Source organism: Carassius gibelio, chromosome B4 (assembly GCF_023724105.1).
Source record: "Carassius gibelio isolate Cgi1373 ecotype wild population from Czech Republic chromosome B4, carGib1.2-hapl.c, whole genome shotgun sequence".
Lineage (NCBI taxonomy): Eukaryota > Metazoa > Chordata > Actinopteri > Cypriniformes > Cyprinidae > Carassius > Carassius gibelio.
This window is the reverse complement of record NC_068399.1, coordinates 13001784-13024190: the sequence shown is the minus strand read 5'-3', so window position 1 is coordinate 13024190 and position 22407 is coordinate 13001784. Positions and strand designations below refer to the sequence as shown.

The following is a 22407-nucleotide window of genomic DNA, read 5'->3' as shown; positions in this document are numbered from 1 at the left end:
TTCTTAACACAATAATTTTTTATTAACATAAAACAGCTCTGAGAGTGAAAACCGTGTAAAAATATTCAGAAGCACAAAATTATAAAAGACTTGAGGACCACTTCAAGGTATTAACATCGTGCATCGGTGCCAGTGAAAACTGTCATGCTAAGAGTCACCCGTCAGTTCTGTTGGCACTGTGTTGCTGTCCTGTGCAGTTTCTGCACATGAAAGAGGAGAGGAAAGCAGACTCTAAATGACTCTAGAGGATTAGGATGACATTGAACTAGACCCCTCAGACTGCTTAAAAGCTAAACGTAACCTACAAATGACAGGGAAGTAGAAAAAGGCAGAAAAAGGAAAAGCAGAATGATAGGAGAAATGGCCCTGTCCCAATGCTCTTGCATAGTCCTTTAATCCACACCCACTGTCCTTATGGACTAAAACCCGAGTAAATGTCACCACCATGTTGTATCCTCTTTATATTTAGGAGGATGAAGAAGAGCATGAGTGAAACAGGGAATTTATGCATTGTCCTCATACCAATCCAATTACACAACAGAACCCAAGCCGGGTTCTGCAAGTAAAAATCTCTTTCATTTTTTTTTTGTCTACAGAAAGAAAGATATTTAATACAATTATATAAACCTTTTAAGACAGACCTACTATGATTGTTAAAGCCTTTATATGTTCCTATATTAATTCTATAGGTAATGTTTATTTAATTTCTATATTTATTTCAAAAACATAATTTCATTTTCATTAGATTAGACCTACATTCTTTGCAATGCACCATGCCATGGGATAAAATGCTAAACTGTGGTGACTGAAGAGCTGGTTGGTTTGGGATCTTTGCTTTAATAGGCTTTTTACTTTAGGTTTTAAAAGTGCCAATGGAGAAAACCAATGGGAAAAAATACTTTAGAAACCAAGGCTGTTTAAAAATGCTTCCCTCTCCATCTGCCTACTTGAAAGTACAAAGAAAGTTGGAGCGATTGTATCCCCTAATGCAGTGGTTCTCAGCCTTTCTGACTCTATAAGGCCCTCTTTATTGTCCATAACTATATTCGAAGGCTCCATCACTTTTCCTGTTTGTGATTTACTGGAAAAGGATTAAGGATAAGGATTATTTAAAAATATATGTTTGTTTAAATATTTTAGAGCTTCGATAGAGGCGTGATCGAAACTCAACAGATGAGAGATTTGGAAAAGGGGTTAAGACTGGCTCAGAGAGAGCAAGAGAGGAGGGGGCGGGGCAAGTGGGCGGAGACAGTGACTGACTGCGGCGGCTGCGCTGGCTGTGCTGCTGGTGGGCGTGGCTGCGTGGGTGTGTCCTCTTACTGCCAGATACTGCGGGGTGAGGCCAGTCAGGCCGGTCAGGCTCCCCCAGGCAGATGCGCTGTTCAACTGCTGCATCTGCTGCGCCAACTGCTGCTGCAGCCGCCGCTGTTCCTTATCCTTCTGCGTGTCGGCAAACTTCACCACCATGGGGGAGGAGCAGCCCTGTATGGACAGATTGAAAGAGAGAGGAGGAAATTCGAAGAGGGAGAGAGAGAAAGCAAGCTAAATATCTAGAAGAGCAATGATCTTGTGCAGTGGTTCTGCATAAACCGGTAATGGCACACAAACACACACACAACCGCTGGAGCGACGGGAGTTCTTGGTGAAATGAGAGTTCTGCGCTGTGCTGCTGATTTTATTTCCCAGGAAAGCGATTTCCTGCTTTATAAAACTATTTCATCATCTGTCTGAGAGAGCGAGCGAGCGAGATCACCCGCCCCACAGCACTACAGACCTGCGCATTTCTGCTAATCTCTCACACGCTCGGTCTCTTTCACCCACGAAAGCAGACAAATCTAAACATCATGGGGCTGACCTGTGATGGCCGTTTAACTAAAGCCCTGGGGGTCAGAAAATAATGAGAGAAGGGTGTGTGTGTGCATAGCAAGTACTGTGGTAGTTCTTGAAAGGGTTATTCAATTGAAATCTAACATTTTCTCATGATTTACTCAGCATCATGTTCCTCGAAAACAGTTCCAAAAGAGTTAATCTGATGTCTATCTTACAGTTTATATATAAAAAAAAATATATATTACATTGTCATTATAACATATTTTGGCACTGTGACATTATTTTTATGAGAAATGAGCATATTCTCCACCAAATTCTCATTAACATAATGTATCTATATTTTTGTATTGGTATTTTTATAGGTTTTGTCATTCCATTATTGTCAGTAGTGATTCTCGTTAATTTTCTAATTACTATAATACAACAATTCATTTTATAAATGCTATTTAAAAAAAATAAATACAAAATCTGCATAATAAAGATCATTTACAATTCAAATGTAATACCAATGTTATTCTCAATTGTGATTCTAATTAGATTCCAATTACTATAATAAAATCATTTATTGTAATATAAAATTAGAATAAATTGAAGAATAATAATACAATAATGGTAATACAAAGTGGGCTAAGCAAAATGTGTTTAATGAACATAATTGTTTGACATTATTCGAAACAGTTATATTTTTTAGAAAAACAATGCATTATTCTTTCTTCTTAATCGGGGGGCAAAATCTGATCTGGGCATGGGACTCCAAAGGTGTTCTATAGCAAATTCGACACAAACACTCGCTAGATATTTCAAGTCTTCTAAAGACAAAACTGAAACCATCACAATAGCCTGAGCAGAAGATAACAAAAATCGACGTCTCTGATGCGAACACATAAGCGTGCGTGTTACAGGAGACAGACTTTGTGAATGGTGTTCAGTGAGAACATTCAGAAACACCATTACATTTATTAATATCAAAGCTGTTCCTCAGGCAACGGCAGCTAACGCAGGGCAGCCATATGGAGCCACAGGAGGACGAGAGATTGAGACGAGTGCTTCAAGGCAATTATTCTACATCTCTGTCTCTTGTCTCTACCTTACAGGTGCTGATTCACTCTGATAAATCACTCTGCCGCTTTTATTGTGCTCTCTCTGAACTGCAAACCACACTCTGACAAAAAAGATGAAAGATCACAGACCCTCTAGAACGCGAACGTGTGTGTGTGTGTGTGTGTGTGTGTGTATGTGTTTGTGTTTGAGAGAACATTTGAGAGTTTCTTGGAGGTGGAGCGTCTCACATCCACCCGGAGTGTTTCTCCGGTGTTCCTTCCATTCGGAGAGCTGATTTTCTTATTTCTGCTCTCAGACGGAGGGGAGGTAAAAATAAAACTTGTAAGGGTGGGGGGGATGAGATTTAACTCGAGCTGTCAATCGAGTGGTGCCATCACCGAGTGAACATCTCAAGAGACCTACGAAATCTCATTACTGGCTCGGGCTCAGTCTTTCTCTACTACTACACACACACACTCTCTCTCTCTCTCTCTCTCTCTCTCTCTGCAGACTAATGTGAAAGCAGCAGCATGAAGCTAATATGTTAGATCAACTTAACAATGTTAAAATTGGTATCACTTGACTTTTGTGAGGATAATCTCATCTCACAAAAACATGCCCAGTTCACATTTCCTCCCCTTATATGAAACCCACCACCAATTATTATTATTTTTAACTAAGAAAATTAACACATGCATACTATTTATTTCTATATGTAAAACAAGACATAAATTAAAAGTTGTAAGTAACAGAGTAATTTGCTGAATTACGCTCCTTCTGGTTAAAAAAATTAAATAAACACTATTACAGTACACACACATATATATATATATATATATATATATATATATATATATATATATATATATATATATATATATATATAAGCATATGTAATAAGCATCCACTACAACCCCAAAATATTGTTGTATATAATAATATAAAATTACAAATTTTATTTATCATAGCTTTTACCCCTATATTGTCAAGCATCATTGAAAAAAAAAAAAAAAAACCTTGGGTTCTATACATCAATTGTACAGTACTTTGTACAGTAATTTATTATTGCTTGAGAAAATTAATACATAAATGTATTTCTACATATTAAACAGAATAGGTACAGTAGTAATATATCTTTTGATGAAAGAAATTTAAATTTGTAAATAACTTTTGTAATCTGTTGTAATACCAAAAAAAACTAAACAATGTATTACAGGACATAAAAATAAAACAAATAAAATGCAACACATTAATAAAATGATACCATTTTTAAATGTGAATATATATATATACATATATATAGAATTTGTATTTGTAAAAATTTTGATACATATACATGGATAATATATTAATTAATAAATAAACTTTCCATTGATGTATGGTATGTTAGGATAAGACAATATTTGGCTGAAATGTAACTATTTGAAAATCTGGAATCTGAGGGTGCAAAAAAAAAAAAAAAAAAAAAAAAAAATTTGAGAAAATCACCTTTGAAGTTGACAAAATGAAAATCCACGTTATAAATCAAAAATTAAGTTTTAATATATTAACAGTAGGAACTTTACATTATATATTTATGAAGCATGACCTTTACTTAATATCCTAAAAAAAAAAATCTATAATTTTGACCCATACAATGTATTTTTGGATATTGCTACATATTGTTAGCAATATATATATTGTTGGATTTTAGAGAGATATATGACCTGGGCTGCCATGCACACACTCCCATGAAAAATATATAGGTGTAAACGAGCGTGCATCTATGGAGACACACATACACACACACCACAAAAACACAGTAACACCATCACAGAGATAAAAAGAGACAAACATATCAAACGAGATGAATGTCCAGGGAGACTACTGCAAACCGCAGCACTGAAAACAACCCTTTGAGACGACACTAAAAGAGCAAGGCCGCTCGCGACGGTGTGCGTGTACCCAGGCGCATGCATGACCACCCTCTGTCATATCCGTTTTCATTAAGTCATGACATTCAGAAAGGCCACAAATTCCTCGGTGTGAGAGGAGGGTGGAGAGATGGCCCGAAAACAAACAACAAGCCGACACAATTTACTCACTCTCATCTAAACCGGGTAATTACTTTCCCTTTGCAAAAAAAGATGTGGCCTATTTGGACACATACTGTGCAAAAAGACACAACAGAAGCACCCTGAAGCGAATGGTGGATCATTTCTACATTGTCAGCTGGATGAATGATGACTATATTTGCAAATTTAGCCATGGATTGATAATTACAGAACTTCACGGGCTAGTCAAAACAGCTTAAATCCATTAGTGCCACTGATTTCTGATTGGTTAATAGGTGGTCTTTAAAACCGAGCGTTGGTGTTAAAAACTGAGTGTGTGCAAGGGTTAACATGCAGTGGAGAGAGTGGTGTATGTGTGTGTGCAAACCTTAAGTCGCACACACACAGGCAAATAGTTAGGGCCCTGTATTAGACAGCTGTCAGCACCCTCTGATTTGGTGTGTCAGGGCTTTGACATTTTGACAGGCACTGAGACGAACTGCTAAACTCTGCTGGTATTCTACAGGGCAATCACAATGCAAGGGACCGTCGGGGGTCTGTTATTAAAACGTCTGTGACATCGTCACCATGAGACCCATCTGCTAATGGCGGACTGGTTGTGTGGTGGGTGCGGGGGGTCCTTCTTAGTTTGACCCGTCTGGCCAGGGGTGGTTTCGTCAATGCCTGACAGTAATAACAGGGAGCGAAGAGGCATTTAATATGGCGTTGAAAGTTCTGCAGAAAAGTGAGTAATCTTCTTTCAACTTCATAGGAAAAATATATGAATCAAGGTTGTAATACTTGTCGCCAATTCAAACAGAAACGAGAGAGAAAAAGAGAGAGTAAGAGAGGCGCTCTGTTCTTAAATCTCGAAAGCTTGCCTAGGCAGCATCCTAACTGAAATAAACATTAGCATGTGAAGCTAACAACCATATTCTAATGAGCAAAACAAAGCAGAGAATCCAGAAAATGGGAAATGTGGACACATTAGCATTCTGCTAAGCTAACAACAATACTCTCACAAGAAGTGGTCACATTAGCGAAATTTTGCGAACAGAAAAGGGCCAAGATTGTCCATTATAAATAGTATACCATCCAGTTCAGTTTCAAACTAAGCAATTTTATATTGGTTAACACGTCAAATTTATATGTTCAAAGTTTAACATACTAGAATTTGATGCAAAACAGTTGACTTTAAACGTGTTTAAAACTAGCATGTTGGTAAGCTAACATCACAACACTAATAAACAAAACAAAACAAAAACACAAAAACTGCGTAAAATAGTTCACTTTAGTTAGACCAGAGGCTTTCAACCTGTGGGTCGCGATGGTATTGCAGGTGGGCTGCCAATTACATAACAAAAAATAAATATAAAACCGTAACTATGCTTCCACTATTCGAGCTCGCTGATTGGTTTAAGAATAAACCGCCAATTTATCTTAGATATTTTGCTGCATTTGCTACAGAAAATCAGCAGTTGTGCTAACACTTCCAGCCCGAGTTATTTTCTGTTGATTGCCAGTTCATTCAATTAAGACAGTTAACAATTTAGCTTCTGATTACCGTATTTTTTCGGACTATAAGTCGCACCTGAGTATAAGTCGCATCAGTCCATTAATGCGGCATGATGAGGAAAGAAACATATATAAGTCGCACTGGACTATAAGTCACATTCATGTAGAACCAAGAACCAAGAGAAAACATTACCGTCTACAGCCATGAGAGGGCGCTCTATGTTGCTCAGTGTAGACTACAGGAGCACTGAGCAGCATCTTAGGCAACATAGAGCGCCCTCTCGCGGCTGTAGACGGTAATGTTTTCTCTTGGTTCATTTCTCTCAGTTCATGTCAAATTAATTTTTATCAATAAGTCGCACCTGACTATAAGTCGTAGGACTTATATGAAAAAAGTGTGACTATGAACTATGAAAAAAGTGTGACTTATAGTCCGGAAAATACGGTACTAAGTTATTAACTCAACAGTAGCAAGGTCAGTTAATGTTTTTGCATTGGGCCACGCAAACATATGTGTTTGGCTGTGTGGGCCGCGAGTTGAAAAAGGTTGGGAACCACTGAGTTAAACTAAACTATTTAGATACAGTACTTTGCGGTACTGAATGACATATTTTTTAATCAACGCTATATATATATATATATATATATATATATATATATATATATATATATATTAGGGGTGTAACGATACGCGTATTCGTATTGAACCGTTCGGTACGAGGCTTTCGGTTCGGTACGCGGTACGCATTATGTACCGAACGGTTCGTTGGACTAATTAATTAAATTTGGAAAATAAAAAAGGTGTGTGAAATATAATGTTATGCGTTCAACAAGGTAGCCCAATAACCCAAACGACGTAACAGGCAATGCCCCTGACACCCCCGAAGAAAAAAAAACACCAACTTATATGTTTATGTTAGGCTACTCAGTCAGGCGCTCGCTCACTCAGTACGCGCTGAAGGCTCGGTACCACGGAGCCCCGCACGTCACCTGTAGGAGAGAAAAAACATCAATCCGTGGCGACGGTTTTGCAATCCGTCCCCTCAGTTTATAAACCGTGCTCATGAATTAATAAACTGTTCACTCGGTTTAACAAATCGTACCCAGGATTAACAAACCGTGCCCACGAATTCCCAGTCCGTGCGTTTAGATTGTGTAAACCGTACCCTCGGTTTTTGAATCCGTACCCACGAATTCATAATCCGTGCGCACGCTTTCGCAATCCGTTCCCTCGGATTTGAAAACTGACACGCATTTTACACTTAACAGTGAAACATGCATCTAACTCCGGCAGGTGGGGTGAGGTGGGTGGAGCTTAGTATAATAAAATCACAAAAATAAGTCTTCATGTTAAGAAAGAATTGTACACAAGCATTTCCAAAACTGTCCAAAGGTTATTTAAAAATAAAGCAATTCACAAATTATTTTATGACAAATATTTTTACTGTCTTGTACTCATTTATTTAGCCTACAAATTAAAATTATAAAAAATAACTTTATTTTTATTTGTATCATTATTATATATTATTAAACAGGTTATGCATAAGAATCTTTTATCCAAAATAACTTACAAAAGAGGAAAAAATTACTCCAGAGTCAGTCACAATGCCAGGTTTATTGCACAATAATAATCAAGTGCTATTATAGATTATCAGCAATTGAACAAGATTTTAATGCGCATCTTTCTTATTAAATCTTTGTATTCCACCTCGTACTACACTTGATAGAGAATCACTTAAGGCACTTTGCTGTAAACCTATTCCACATAATAATATTCAATAAAACTGTATGTTAACACGTAGGAGTTTGCTGCATGAATCCGTGAGTACGGTTTACAAATCCGAGGGAACGGATTGCGAAAGCGTGCGCACGGATTATGAATTCGTGGGTACGGATTCAAAAACCGAGGGTACGGTTTACAAAATCTAAGTGCACGGATTGGAAATTCGTGGGCACGGTTTGTTAATCCGTGGGCACGATTTGTTAAATCGAGTGAACAGTTTATGAATTCGTGAGTACGGTTTATAAACTGAGGGGACGGATTGCAAAACCGTCGCCACGGATTGCTTTTTTTTCTCCTACAGGTGACGTCCCGGGCTCCGTATACGGACATCACCGCAGCGAATGGTGCATTTACGTTATAGCCGCGGATATGAGACCTTACTCTGTAGTGGAAAACGCAGGTTTTAAGAACATGCTTAATGTAATTGAGCCCCATTACAATATTCCTTCACGAGCCCATTTCAGACAGACCGTAATTCCTGCTTTGTTCCAAAAAACATAAGCCCAAATAGAGAACCAATTGAGTAAAAACACACTAAATATAAAGAGTTATAGAGTTCCATATAAAAAGAGTTACATCTTTGTATTTGTTCATAACCACTACAACAATATTACATTTAATTTTTTTAAAAAAATTTATAAGGAGCTATTTTTGTTTTATACAGTATGCTGCTAAGAAAACACCATAGAAGATGGGTAAAGAATAGCTCCATCATTGTTCAATGTAAAAAAAACACATACTTTGTTAGTTTTAATAAATAAAACATTTTTAAAAAAATCAAGGAAATTTATCTGCCAATTTTTTCTTTTTGCTGTATCTAAAACGTACCGAACCGTACCGAACCGAACCGTGACATCAGTGTATTGAACCGAACCGAACCGTGAATTTTGTGAACCGTTACACCCCTAATATATATATATATATATATATATATATATATATATATATATATATATATATATATATATAACCATTTTGGAAGAAAGCCACTAACAACAACACTCCAATAAATAAGCGAAAATTAAAAAGGTTGCTTTTAAGACATAACTACTTTTGTTTATGCTATGAGATGAATTATATTTAGAGTTATAATCTAGAATTTCTTAGTGCATTATATGCCATCTTGGATGGATTTTTTTGACACAATGCATTATGAAATGATCTTCCTCTCAAAGTGTACAGTACAATTTGGTCAGAAGAAAGTTAGAAGAATGACTGAAATCTTCTGGAATAACTTCTCAAACCCTTAAAATGCTGCCTACGTAGGCAGCTCACTATGTTTTGGAACAGAGCAGAGCTAGAGAGAGGAAGAGTGTGAGACAGAGAGAGAGAGAGAGAGAGAGAAGACAAGGGTACAGTACCTCCATGGTTTGAGACTGATGCATGGCTTTGATTGCATTCTGTGCCATAGCCCTGGTAGAAAACGTGACAAACGCACATCCTGCAGGAGGGAGGGGAGGGACGTGGGAGGGAGGAGAGGAGAGGAAGGAGGAGAGACGAGAGAGAAACAAAACAAGACAAAAGGGTTGGACAGGTTGTTATAAAGCCAAAAAAACAAAGATCGTACAAAGAACACAGCAGACAACAGTGCTATATAGTTGCTAGAATAGAACAATCAACATTCAACATTCAGCTTCAGATAAACATTCAACATTCAACATCTCAAAATACACACTCAACAAAATGTCAGCAATGGATATCAGTTCTTTAGTTTCATTCGGTGTGATGGCTTGGGAACTACAGTATGGGGTTAGAGTGTGTGGCTAGTTTCATCTCTCAAACTCACACAAACATAAATTGTTTATACTGTGATCCCCAAAACTGTAATTGTTGATACCAATTTCTATGGAATTTCACAATTTACAATTTCAATTTTGAAACCACAAGAGAACCTATAACATGATAACGGAAAATACTTTATTTAAAATGTAAACATTAATATTAAAAATATATTAAATTCTGGTACAATGTGTTAAAACTTTTTGAAGCTAGAACATTTTGATAGAATGGCATTTCAATGGAGGGACAGAAAGCTCTCGGGTTATCTTCATTTGTAGGGCTGCGCAATTAATCTAAATTGTAATCGCGATTACAGTTATGGATGTAACAATTACAGCAATTAATCGTGCAATTAAAGCAGCAATTAATCATTTAAAGTCTACTTATATTAGTCTGCACTCTTAAGAGATATTTGTTTGTTTGTTTGTTTTTACGTAATCTTAAGGGTTTTTACATTGTTTTAGTTTTAGTATAGCATTATAATACCATTCATATGTTTCCTTTTTTTATAATTTAAAGAATGAAACCAATCCGATGTATATTTGACATTTGAGGCTTATTGCTATAGAAAAGCACAAGAAGTTTTTCAGTGTTTTCAGCGTGTTTATTTTCAGATAAAAATACGGCATGCAGTTGCATCAAACAATGGTATAAACATCATTCAATGTAAATTCTGATAATTGTAATTGATAATCGCAAATACAATTTGAAGGAAATAATCGACACTTATGATTTTTGTCATAATCGTGCATCCCTATTAATTTGTGTATCAAAGATGAACGAAAGTCTGAAACGCACAATAGGTTTGTGTAAATGACCATTTCAATTTTTAGGGCTGGACTACATCCTTTCAAATTAAAACAATTTTAAATAAATGTAAACATGAAATGTAATGCTTCAAATTATTAACGGAATTATTCAAGCAAACAAAAACAAAAAAATCATGACCAGTGAGTAATTTTCTCTTTTTTTCTTCTTTTCATTGTTTATTATTATTATTATCAAAATAGTGGCACATCCCATAGGCTGAATGTAAACTGCAGAGCCAAATATATGCACAGAAGTTTTATTCAAAATGATTTTAATACTAACTTTGTACCTAAGTATCTGTGCTACTCATATCCCCACCACCCATGTATCATTAAAATTCCGTCTGTTCATAAATATGTAAAAACACACCCAATTTCTTTCTTTTTAAACAACTGTAATCAAGGCGAACGATCCCTGGAGGGGAGTGTGTGTTTCGGGAGAGCTTGCAATGGCATCTGGGACAAGAAGTCTTGGAACCGAAGCGGTGCAAGCGGGAGCCAGAAGAACAGGCCATATGGAGGCATGCTGGGGGAAAACGCAGCCCTGTTTGAAGAGCTCTACTCTACTGTGCAGTCCAGCACATTTATACATATGGAGGACACACACATGCGCGCATGCATGGACAGTCTAGTTAATGGGTTAACTGCATCTCACACTCTGAGATAGAAGGGAAAGAATGGAGGAGAGGAAAGAACAAAGACTTGGCGTCCTGTCTTTTCGTAAATGGTTCCTTTGAAATTGGGAAACTCTATTTACAATGTGATGTGGGTCCAAGTGTTGTTGGCTAGAATAACATGGACATGTTGGGCAATTTCATATTACTTTTCCTACTGCAATATTGTCATGCTGCCACAGAGAATGATGGGAATTGCAGTTTTTAGTCATAAACTGACTAAATAAGCAGTACTTTCTGGAAAACATTGATTATTCGTCATCCACAGTACATCATTTGCACACAAAATACGGTACAGTCAACATTCACAGTTACATATGAAAAATACCACCACATTTAAATCTTGATTTTTTCACTAGAGAGGAGGACATAGTGGTTTCTCATCAGATAAAAAAACTAATAATGATAATAAATAAAAATCCAGCTGTACATGTACAAAGTTCTTAGATTTGATTTCAATTTAAAAAGAATTATAATAATAATGTAAATGTTCAGCTTAATCATTGAACAATAAATAAATAAATAAAACTAAATATATATTTTTTAAGGTAAACAATATTTATTTTAAAAAATATCATGAGTTATTAATTATCAAATATTATTTATGTTTTTGGGAAGTTGCACAATATGACATTTATTTATTTTTTTACAAAAAGGCCAAATTATTCAATATTAAAAAAAAAAAAAAAAAATATATATATATATATATATATATATATATATATATATTAATATCCATACTTATTTTAATGCAGAAATTAAAAGAAATAAAATGCTCCACATAGAACAGGTGTATTCATTGCATTTTATTATTATAATTTTTTTTTTTTTACTAAATTACAAAAAAAGTCAGCAATAATTCCACCCTGCAATGCGGTGTTGCGACCACACGGTTGCGCTGTATATCTGCTGGCACCGTCTACCTGCTCCAGCAGACATACCTTTATTCTTTCCTTCTCATTAGCATGTTTCTCTTCACTATGGCTCTGATACAACCTCCTTTCTGTCTTCAGAGCGGGTGAATCTGGCCCCAGCGAACCGGAGCATCACCACGAGTGAAAGCAGAATGAAAGGATGTTTATTTTTATAGTTGTTTAATTAGCCTCATCATTAAAGTGGTTTTGGACACCCTAAGGGTGATATTTGTGAGCACTGGCAGGGTGCGAAACTCAAGAGAAACTGTCTCGTGGGGGAGAGATATGGGAAAAACTTTCTCTTTCAACTCTCAAAGTCCTCGTTTTTGCTGACCTGCGACTGCAGAGTTCGTTCACGGTTCGAACGAACTGTGATCTGTTGAGATAAGAAGCTGTTAACGAGGAGACAGAATGAAAGAATTTCCAAGGAAAGCGATTAATTATTCTTATTACGCAGCCCTCTGGAATACTTGATGGTGATTGGTCAATCGCGGCATTCTGGGGTCAATTTCTTTTAATATAATGAGCGCAAAACGGAATAATTGTCCTAGTCAATGGATTTCCTCTGCTAGTCTCATACCGTATCTTTCGTTATAAATATTAAATCATTTCAAGTCAAATCACTGTTTCATGTCCACTTATTTAGGTGTTTTTCTTGTAATAGTGACGGTCTGATTGTAAATTTTCCCGCACATATGTCGTAGTTGCGGCAAAAACAACACAATAACCTGTCAGTGTCATAAAAAGAGAATGAATGAGGGAGATATAGAGGGAAAGAGAGAGCGAAAGATGATTTTTTTTTAAGAAACTGGGGTAGCTCCCAGGACACTGCGCTCACATGTGGCCTGATCTATATTTTATTAATAGTGAAGTTCAATGATGATTGATAGACCGCTTTAATAGCAGCACGAGAGCACTTTTAAAGTCGTCCTAGTCTGTGGCCTTACCATACACCTCTTCTGTGTACACATTTGCTCATCTATTTATTCATCCAATCCTGTTTTATGGAGGGGGGTGGTAGTTTCTCTCATAGAAGCATTTCAAATATATCTCCAACCACAAGCTCAGGGAATAAAGTTAATCTCCTGTGGAATTAAAATATTCATGAGGACAGGAGGAGAAGACGGAAAATAAGGACTGCGGAGGAGTAGCGCGAATGAGCGAAGGATGGAGGGACGACTAGTGGAGTGGATGAGGAGGATAAACGAGTGATAAAAGATGGCTGTATGCGAAAGCAGAGCATTGTGGGGAGTTGGAGGTGGGCTGTAATTCCCTGCAGGTTACATCAAGATGGGAAAAGCTTCAACACTATCGTGTACCACATATATTCGCGTAATTCTGGAGGAAATCGAACATCCTTAAACAAACTGTGAAAGACTGACTTGGCTAACTACAGACCTTGATGGCTAGAATGGTAAAACCACTAACTAGTATCTCTCACTGCCATGTTTGATTAGAATGGATGCATATGTTTACAACAAATATACCTTTAATGAAGTATAAAAACACAAGCAAAATAACATATCAAACGTGTCCTGCATATAAAGAGTTGTATTCTACACGTTTGTAGAATATTAGTTTCTATATTAGTTTCTTGCACCAAAAAAAAATCATAAAATAGTTCTTATAAGCATTTCCCACACTCCTTATAACTTAAAAGGTTGATTTTGCTACTGCACCTTTAAGAAATCTATATTTAAATAAGCCCTGTTACGATTTGCTAAATGACAAACTGCTCTAGTTCCACCCTGATCTCAGAATAATGTAAGTATTTTACGAGCTGCCGATTTCGTACGAGTTCATATGATGTGAAAAGTAAAAAAGAAATGTAAGTTGTTGTTGTTTTTTACGCCAAAACGTAAAATAGTTACAAATTGTCATGAGATTGTGTTGATATTTCACATTGTTGTTCTCAAGGAAAATTCTGTCATTGATTACTCAAAAATTCTGTCATTAATTACTCACTTAAGACATTTGTTTATCTTTGGAACACAAATGAAGATATTTTTGATGAAATCCGAGACCCATTATACACAGCTACACAACTGACATGTTCAAGGCCCAGAAAGGTAGTAAGGAATTTGTTAAAATAGTTGTGGTACTCTTGTAAACACATGTCGAAGACTGACGCAGAAGAGAAGAAATTGTTGAATAGTCACTATTTTTGTTTTCTTTGCACACAAAAGGTATTTTAATAGCTTTATAAAATTATGATTGAACTACTGATGTCACATGGACTATTTTAACAATGTCCTCACTACCTTTTTGGGCCTTGAACATTGTAGTTACATTGCTGTCTATGGAGGTTCAGCTCTCGGATTTCATCAAAAATATCTTAATCTTAAGATGAACGAAGGTCTTAGGTGTTTGGAACAACTTGAGGTAATTATGAGTATTTAATTACAGAATTTAAATTTTTGGGTGAACTATCCCTTTAATAATTAATAGCTGTGAGCAGCCATATGTTAGTGAGCTTATGGTTGTGATGTCACAGTTGTGATGTCCAGTCTGTTCACATAAAAAGTGAAATTCTATTTGACACGAAACAATTACCACCAATCAGAACATATTTATTGTTTACTACTGAGCTACATGGAAAGCTGTATTGGACCAATGAGGTTTCAATGTGGGCGTGGCTTCCCATCATGATGCTTCAATACCTCACCGTGTTAGTTTCAGATTTGCGTTGAAAACTTGTTTCAAAAGAGCAAGAACAATCCTGTTTTTCTTCATGTTCCCTTTAAAAATGTAAAAAGTAAAATACAGTATGTCTAGTGAGTGTCTCACCTCGGCTGAGTCCATCTGGTCCCCTCAAGATGCGACACTCTTCGATCTGTCCGAAAGGAGAGAACATGACCCGGATGTCATTCTCGTTGCATTTCTTCGACACCATGCCAATGAACAGCTTTCTGTCTTCCACCGCTGAGAGAAAAAAAGGGTAGAGAAAAGAAATGTACCCAACGTGTGGTAAAAAAAAAAAGACGTTACGGCTGCATGTGATCAATGTCTCATTAGCACATCAAGCACAGACACACACAACCGCAAATTTTCACTTGGTTCTCTTTGATCTTTTCTTTCATTGACCTGAGCACACTCTTCTGCCCGTAATCTGTGTGTGCTGCCTCCTAGTCCTCCTGGGAAGATACTATTTATGAGCTCGGATGCCGCAATTATGATGTGCATTTCTGCTGGAAATAAAACGTATGTGTTGAGTAAATTCATTTTTATTTCTCCCCTTTTCAGTTCACCATAAAGACAGGAAGCTCTTTAGGTCTAATGCACCAAAATGAAGAGGAAAAGGTGCATTAGGTTTGTAATTGAAGCTTTATTTATGCATTAAATCATTCTTGTGCTGCCACAGAGAATGATGGGAAATGTAGTTTGGTTGCACACCTCATTAACCGGCTAAATGAGTAGTGTTTTCTGGCAAGCTGTAATGCTTATTATTATTATTATTATTATTATTATTATCAACACTAGATAAAATGTGGAAAAATAGTACATTGGACGGCAATGAATACTCCACAAATATCAGTGGAATTGGAATTTTTTTATTTACTCTTTTGGCTATATAAAACATACAACTTTCAGCTCAATTTAACATTACGATGTAATATTGCGAATATGTATGGAAACACTTCCAACTTAAATTAAATTAATTAATTAATAAAAAGAGAAAAAGTAACCCTTTAGATGTTTCTAATCTGAAATGTTCGGCATAACAGGAAGAGGACTGAACAAGAAGGAAATATTAAAAATACATCTGAAATCATATATTCGGTGACAGTTTGCAGCTGTGCGTTTGTGCACGCTTGCGTGTGTGTGAGAAAGAGAGCAAGAGAGAGGCAACTGTAATCCAATTTTTTTAATGAAGAATGTGTCAGCTCTTACTGCTGGGCGGCCGATAAGCAAGCCGCTGCACTCTGGGAAATCGATAGCTCACTTGTTTATTTTGCTGTTTGAATTGTTTGTGCATTTAACAGCGACAGGATGAGCCAGCGATAAGTGCTGTTTCAAAGGCTTCGCCTTTACGCACACACACTGTCATATCAGAAGATTAACCACACACAGAGGAGCAGGGTTCTCAGTTTGATGGGTTACAGTGTTCACTAATGAGCTTTGCTTACAGTGAACATCTGATATAATATCATCTATGAGAGATGTGTTATGGAGGGTCACATCTATAACATCCCTGTCACTAATAGAGACAGACAGACGCGGATCCTTTTACACGAACAAATTGTTAAGCCCAACCAGACTCTGAAAAAAAAAAATACATTAAATGCTATTCGCACACCATTTTATTTTCATAATAAGTCATATTAGAGGCAGAACGAGTTATTACATTTTGATGAAATATAACAACAAATGTTTTTCTTTGAAATAACATTCAGCAAATCAAATACAATAAGACCAATAACTAGCATTAAGAAAGTTATTATCCACTGACTTGAAAAAAATCAATGGATACGATTTTTGCCAAATAATTCTGTTTCAGAGTAATTCAGGTATGGATCATCCAGACTGATATGTGAACCAGTTCTGACAGGTTTGTTAAAGAATCAACATTAATATGTCTTGCAAGCAAGTTTCACTCTACACTAAAGCAATTTATAGCTGATGAAATATGTTAGCTGTTATGGCTCCCTATGACATAATATTTCACTAATATCCAAGGAAATACACGTGGATGAGTATTATTTTGCAACAGATTTAAATAAATATCTACAAAATATTTATATAAATACAACATATTTCAATTTTATTCCACAAAATTACTATAATTGATACAACCATTATACAATGTGGGAGTCAATATGACTGATTGATTGATTTTATTGATAAGAAATCAATACTTTCATTTAGTGAGGATGCATTCAGTTGGCTAAAAGTGGCAAATTATTTGACATAAATAGATAAAAGCAGTATTTTTAAACTTGAAAATAAATTGCATTATGATTTCCACAACGGAAACAACTAAAATCAAAAGTAATGTGACTCCGGCTGCTGATAATTAGGATTTGAATCCAACAAATACATTCTATCTCAAAATATATTAAAACAGAAAACCTTTTTATTATTATTATTATTATAATAATAATAATAATATTTCACACAAAAACTGACCCACATTTTTCAATGGGAGTGCAAACGTTGTACTACATAAAGCATATCTCTACTTTTTTTTTTTTTTTTTCAGAAGGTAGATTATGTAGTAACATAGGTGTTATAGTTACATCATCATTCAGCTCTCAAGTCTCTGGCCAAACACCAGCTCCCTTGCAGTGGACTTCCTAACCGCATCTATAAAATCTTTTTGTGAGCAATATGCCTTATGTGAGTGTGTGTATATGTGTTTGGGTCACTGCCAGGGCACACAATTAAACTATTGTTGGCCCGTGGCTCTCCTGGGTTTCAATAATTCATCCATCTCCCAGTCCCTCACACAAACACAGGGACTGACCTTCGGAACAAAGGTACAGAGAAAAATAAGCCACTCACCGTTTGATTTCTCACTGTCTGCGGGCTTCATCTGTATGGGATGGTGCATCTGAAACACAGGACACACAAGGGTTACATTTGCACAAACACGGCACATTTACTACAACACACTCATTAACGCTCACGCCAGCACATAATCAACCTCGTCTCACTGCCGCACTGATGTTCTACATTATCGCTGTAATCTTGTTAATGTGTCGTCATTTTTTCCGCTGACTCTATTCTTCATCTCGATAGATGCTAGCGGAATGAAGACGTACGCGTGATGAAGGTGATTTGTCAGCACTTTGCCGATGAAATGTTTATTGCGTTCCATCTTTCTTTCGCACGCACTTGTTCTTGTTTATCTCTAGTCAACGATTTTCGGAATAATTTGCCGTACGCATGCTGCCGTTTCGTCTGCACAGCTTTTCAATTGTCAGTCAATGTGCAAACCCGTCAGATGTCTTTCATTTCCCCAGCTGTTTGACGATATACAATATCAATCACCACTTTTATGTATTTGGTCTCATTGCAGGGTTATTTATTTTCTCCAATTCTTTTCTCAAAAGATTTACTTTTCTAAAATATGTATCACATGCACATTGCACACACATTATACAAATAATAAAATATAATTATTAGCATTATTATATTAAGTATACCCTTGTAAAAAACAGATTTATGGAAATTATATTTTGACCTAGAACTAATTCATGCACATAAATGATTCTGAAAGGATTCTACTACTAGGACCACTACAGTCAGATGCCCAAACAAATATTTTATCATAAATAAATATATATATATATATATATATATATATATATATATATATATTTATATATATATATATATATATATATATATATATATATATATATATATATATTATATGCAAATAAATCCAGCTTCGTCATTCATCATTTTTTGCTATTTAAAATCAGAGATGCTATTCACAATTACCTTTATCTCAAATACTCAAAAGTTGAAAAGTTGCGACATAAGTATGTTTGAAACTAGTTTACTAGCACAGTTTTTAGGAAATTGAATCGTCAAATTAAATGCATCAAAACCATTATGAAATGCACATTAAAAACTCAAAACATGAGTCTTGAAACCCCTTGCATTCTGTTCGATTCTGTTGTCCTCAAGCTCTTTGAAAGCAAGAACACGCTCTGTGTAAACATCTGCTAAGCCTGCACTTCCACGTTTGGTTGCTCGTCTATTTTCTCTTTTTCTTTCTCAAAATCTCTCCTCTTGTGACACCTTCAGCTTCATGGTCAAATCTTGAATCCAGCTTTAATATACTGCCAGAGACCAGATCTGTCCAACACACACAGTTCTGTGTGCAATATTCAAGCTGTGTTCTCTGTATAATGTGTGCTTCCATGTGACCGTCACGGAGCTCGTGGATGTGTTTGTTCTCATTCTCTCCCATTAAAGGCCATGACACTAATTACAGAGCTCATGATCTTTTAGCAGTTTCTCATGAAATGTACATGCTTGGTCTCACAACACACAGATACAGACACCTAAAAGGAGTCAACATTTGCGGCTAGAGACAGAATGACACCTCCATAACTCTTGGGTTGGATCGAATTATAAAAGCAGTCAGAAATAACTGAAGATATCTGTTTACTTCATTTCAACTCTGACCTTTGGCCTTCATCTCTCTCTCTCACACACACACACACGTTCACGGTCTTTGATGGTTTCCCCTGCTGCCAGCATCCTCAGGCGTCTGATTCTGTAGGACACACAGTCTCTTTCTGACCGTCAATAGAATCTTTAAAAGTTTTAAAAGACCCAAGTTTGTTGTTGAGGTTATTTGGTCTCTTTGGACACAGACCATACAACATTTTTGTATTTACCATTAAAAATATATATTCAGATGTTTAAGAAATATTTAGAAAATCAGCTAATTTCTTTGTATTTGTGTTGTCCAGTGGTTTGAGGACACACACTATGTGTGTTTGGGTAAAAGATCACGGAAGTCAGGCAGATGGGCACACAGTTGGGATTTTATAAGCTGCCACACTCTCCTGATCACACACACACACACACAAACACACACACGGTGGCATAAACATTGGCAGTAAGTGATATGTAATTATATATATATATATATATATATATATATATATATATATATATATATATATATATATATATATATATATATATATATATATATATATATATATATATTACAGCATGTGGACACACACAACACAAACATTTTCAAACAGACGAGACCTTCTTAAAACCAATTCAGATGGGAAAATTGATAACATCTGTCAAAGTCATAAACAGATAACCCACTGACACACACACACACAGGTGGAAATTAATCAACAGAGTAGCAAGGACATGGATGGAGGTACGGACAGACAGACATATAATGGACAGACACAGAAAGACAGATAGATAGATGGATAGATGGATGGATGGATGGATAGATAGATAGATAGATAGATAGATAGATAGATAGATAGATAGATAGATAGATAGATAGATAGATAGATAGATAGATAGATGTCTGACAGACACAGATGACAGACAGACAGATAGATGTCCGACAGATGTCCGACAGATGACAGACAGACAGACAGATAGATGTCCGACAGACAGACAGACAGATGACAGACAGACAGACAGATAGATGTCCGACAGACAGACAGACAGATGACAGACAGACAGACAGATAGATGACCGACAGACAGACAGACAGATGACAGACAGACAGACAGATAGATGTCCGACAGACAGACAGACATGTGACAGACAGACAGATAGATGTCCGACAGATGTCAGACAGATGACAGACAGACAGACGATAGATGTCCGACAGACAGACAGACATGTGACAGACAGACAGATAGATGTCCGACATATATATATATATATAACACCAAATGCTTAAAAATCAATTGTAGGATTATAAACCCGTTCATTTTAGTTTTCAGTATTTAGTTTTCACCTATTTGGTTGAATTTAGTTGAGTCAGATTATAAAATCTGGCATTTATTGTTTATCAACCACAACATGAATAATAATTAATATCAGTGCATCTCAAAATTTGATCGGTACATTTTTTTTTTTTTTTATGAAGAATCATACGCTCACTAAGGATGCATTAATTTGAAATAAAACTGTGTTCAAAATACAGTACTGTAATTATCCTAGTTTGAATTTAATGTTTTTTTTTATATATATCTTATACTAGCAAACCTGGATTTTCAGCAGCCATCAATTCAGAAATAATTTTAATATGCTGATCTGGTGCTTTTTTTCCTTAATATTTTTTTTGGAAAATGTAATACTTGAAATTTTTTGAATGAACAAAGTATTAAAGCACAGCATTTACCTGCAGCTTCCATTTTTTAAATGCCGTTACTGTAACGTTTGATCAATTGAATGCTGCATTGCTAAATAAAACTATCAATTACTTTCTCAAAAAAAAAAAAAAAAAATCCTACCAACCACAAATTTCTGAACCCTAGAGTACAGCCCAAATCCCTCCCATGACCATTTGTGTTTGGATTCTGAGAAACAATGGCTCTGATTTCATGAAAACCAACATCACTCGCTCCGTCAGAAAGTGCAAATCATAAACTCATTAAAGTTGCACTTTGACTCGAGACAAAAAGCTACCATAAACCTGTCTCCTCAAAACAACTTCACACAGTTTCCTGAATTACAACCTCTAACAAAGGAAACCAGATTAAAAACTTGAAACTGTCGTCATTTGAATAAGAAATTCTCTGACAGACATGAGCAGATAAACAAACACTCACCCCAGTTAAGGTCTTTATGTTGTGCAGTGCATTCTGGGCCTCCAGGGCAGCTTTCCGTGTGTAGAATGTGACAAAACAGCACCCTGGGAAAACAGACAGAGATGGAGAGAGAGAGAGAGAAAGAGAGAGGTAAGCATTTTAAGCATGCAATAAGCCAAGTGGATTTGATCTTTTTCTTTTCGTCCCACTACCTGCTGAGAGAGAAAACAATCTCACTGCTGTCAAACAGATCTCTGCCAAACTATACCACAGAGAAGACAAGGGACGAGGGAGAGAGAGAGAGAGCGCGAGAACGAGAATGAAAGGAAAGAGGCTAATACGTGATGCTTAATAAACAGCCATATGGAGTGGGATTTTGGACCAATGAGAATTCACTGTGGGAGGGGCTAGCCAGCTTGATGCCTCATGTTGTTGAAAGCATGACTGAGGTAAAAACTCTGATGAAAGAGAAAACACTGCACATTGTGGCATAATGGCAGACAATCAGAACATATCTGGGGTGTATTCCAGAAAGCAGGGTTAACTTACCGTGAACTAAACCCTGAACTCTCGGTTGATTAACCCCAAACCTTGCTTACTCGAGGTATGTGGTTCCAAAAACGCTACCGGGAGTAAGTTCATTCAACTCAGAGTATGTTCCTGGTTAAGACTCAAGACATTCTCACGAATCGACGAGTCACTATAGAAACGGACGCTAAGAAAAAGCGCGCCAAGCTGTTTCTTTCTTCTTCTTTTGTTCATTAGTTGT

The 22407-nt window shown here is 36.3% G+C and overlaps 1 protein-coding gene across 29 annotated transcripts in view; it reads right to left on the bottom strand.

Moving 5' to 3' along the window:
• Positions 1-22407, bottom strand: part of celf2 (cugbp, Elav-like family member 2) — a 143504-nt gene that overhangs the window by 21495 nt on the left and 99602 nt on the right. For 17 of the 29 annotated variants that reach the window (XM_052554744.1, XM_052554739.1, XM_052554737.1 and 14 more), the window contains 5 exons: positions 21660-21742; positions 17881-17929; positions 15166-15300; positions 9564-9643; positions 1261-1482 (listed from right to left, as the gene is read on the bottom strand). In XM_052554744.1, coding sequence (XP_052410704.1) covers positions 1261-1482; positions 9564-9643; positions 15166-15300; positions 17881-17929; positions 21660-21742 — 569 coding nt within the window. The remainder of the gene's footprint in view (positions 1-1260; positions 1483-9563; positions 9644-15165; positions 15301-17880; positions 17930-21659; positions 21743-22407) is intronic. The other 12 variants (XM_052554752.1, XM_052554765.1, XM_052554745.1 and 9 more) reach the window with 1 other exon arrangement.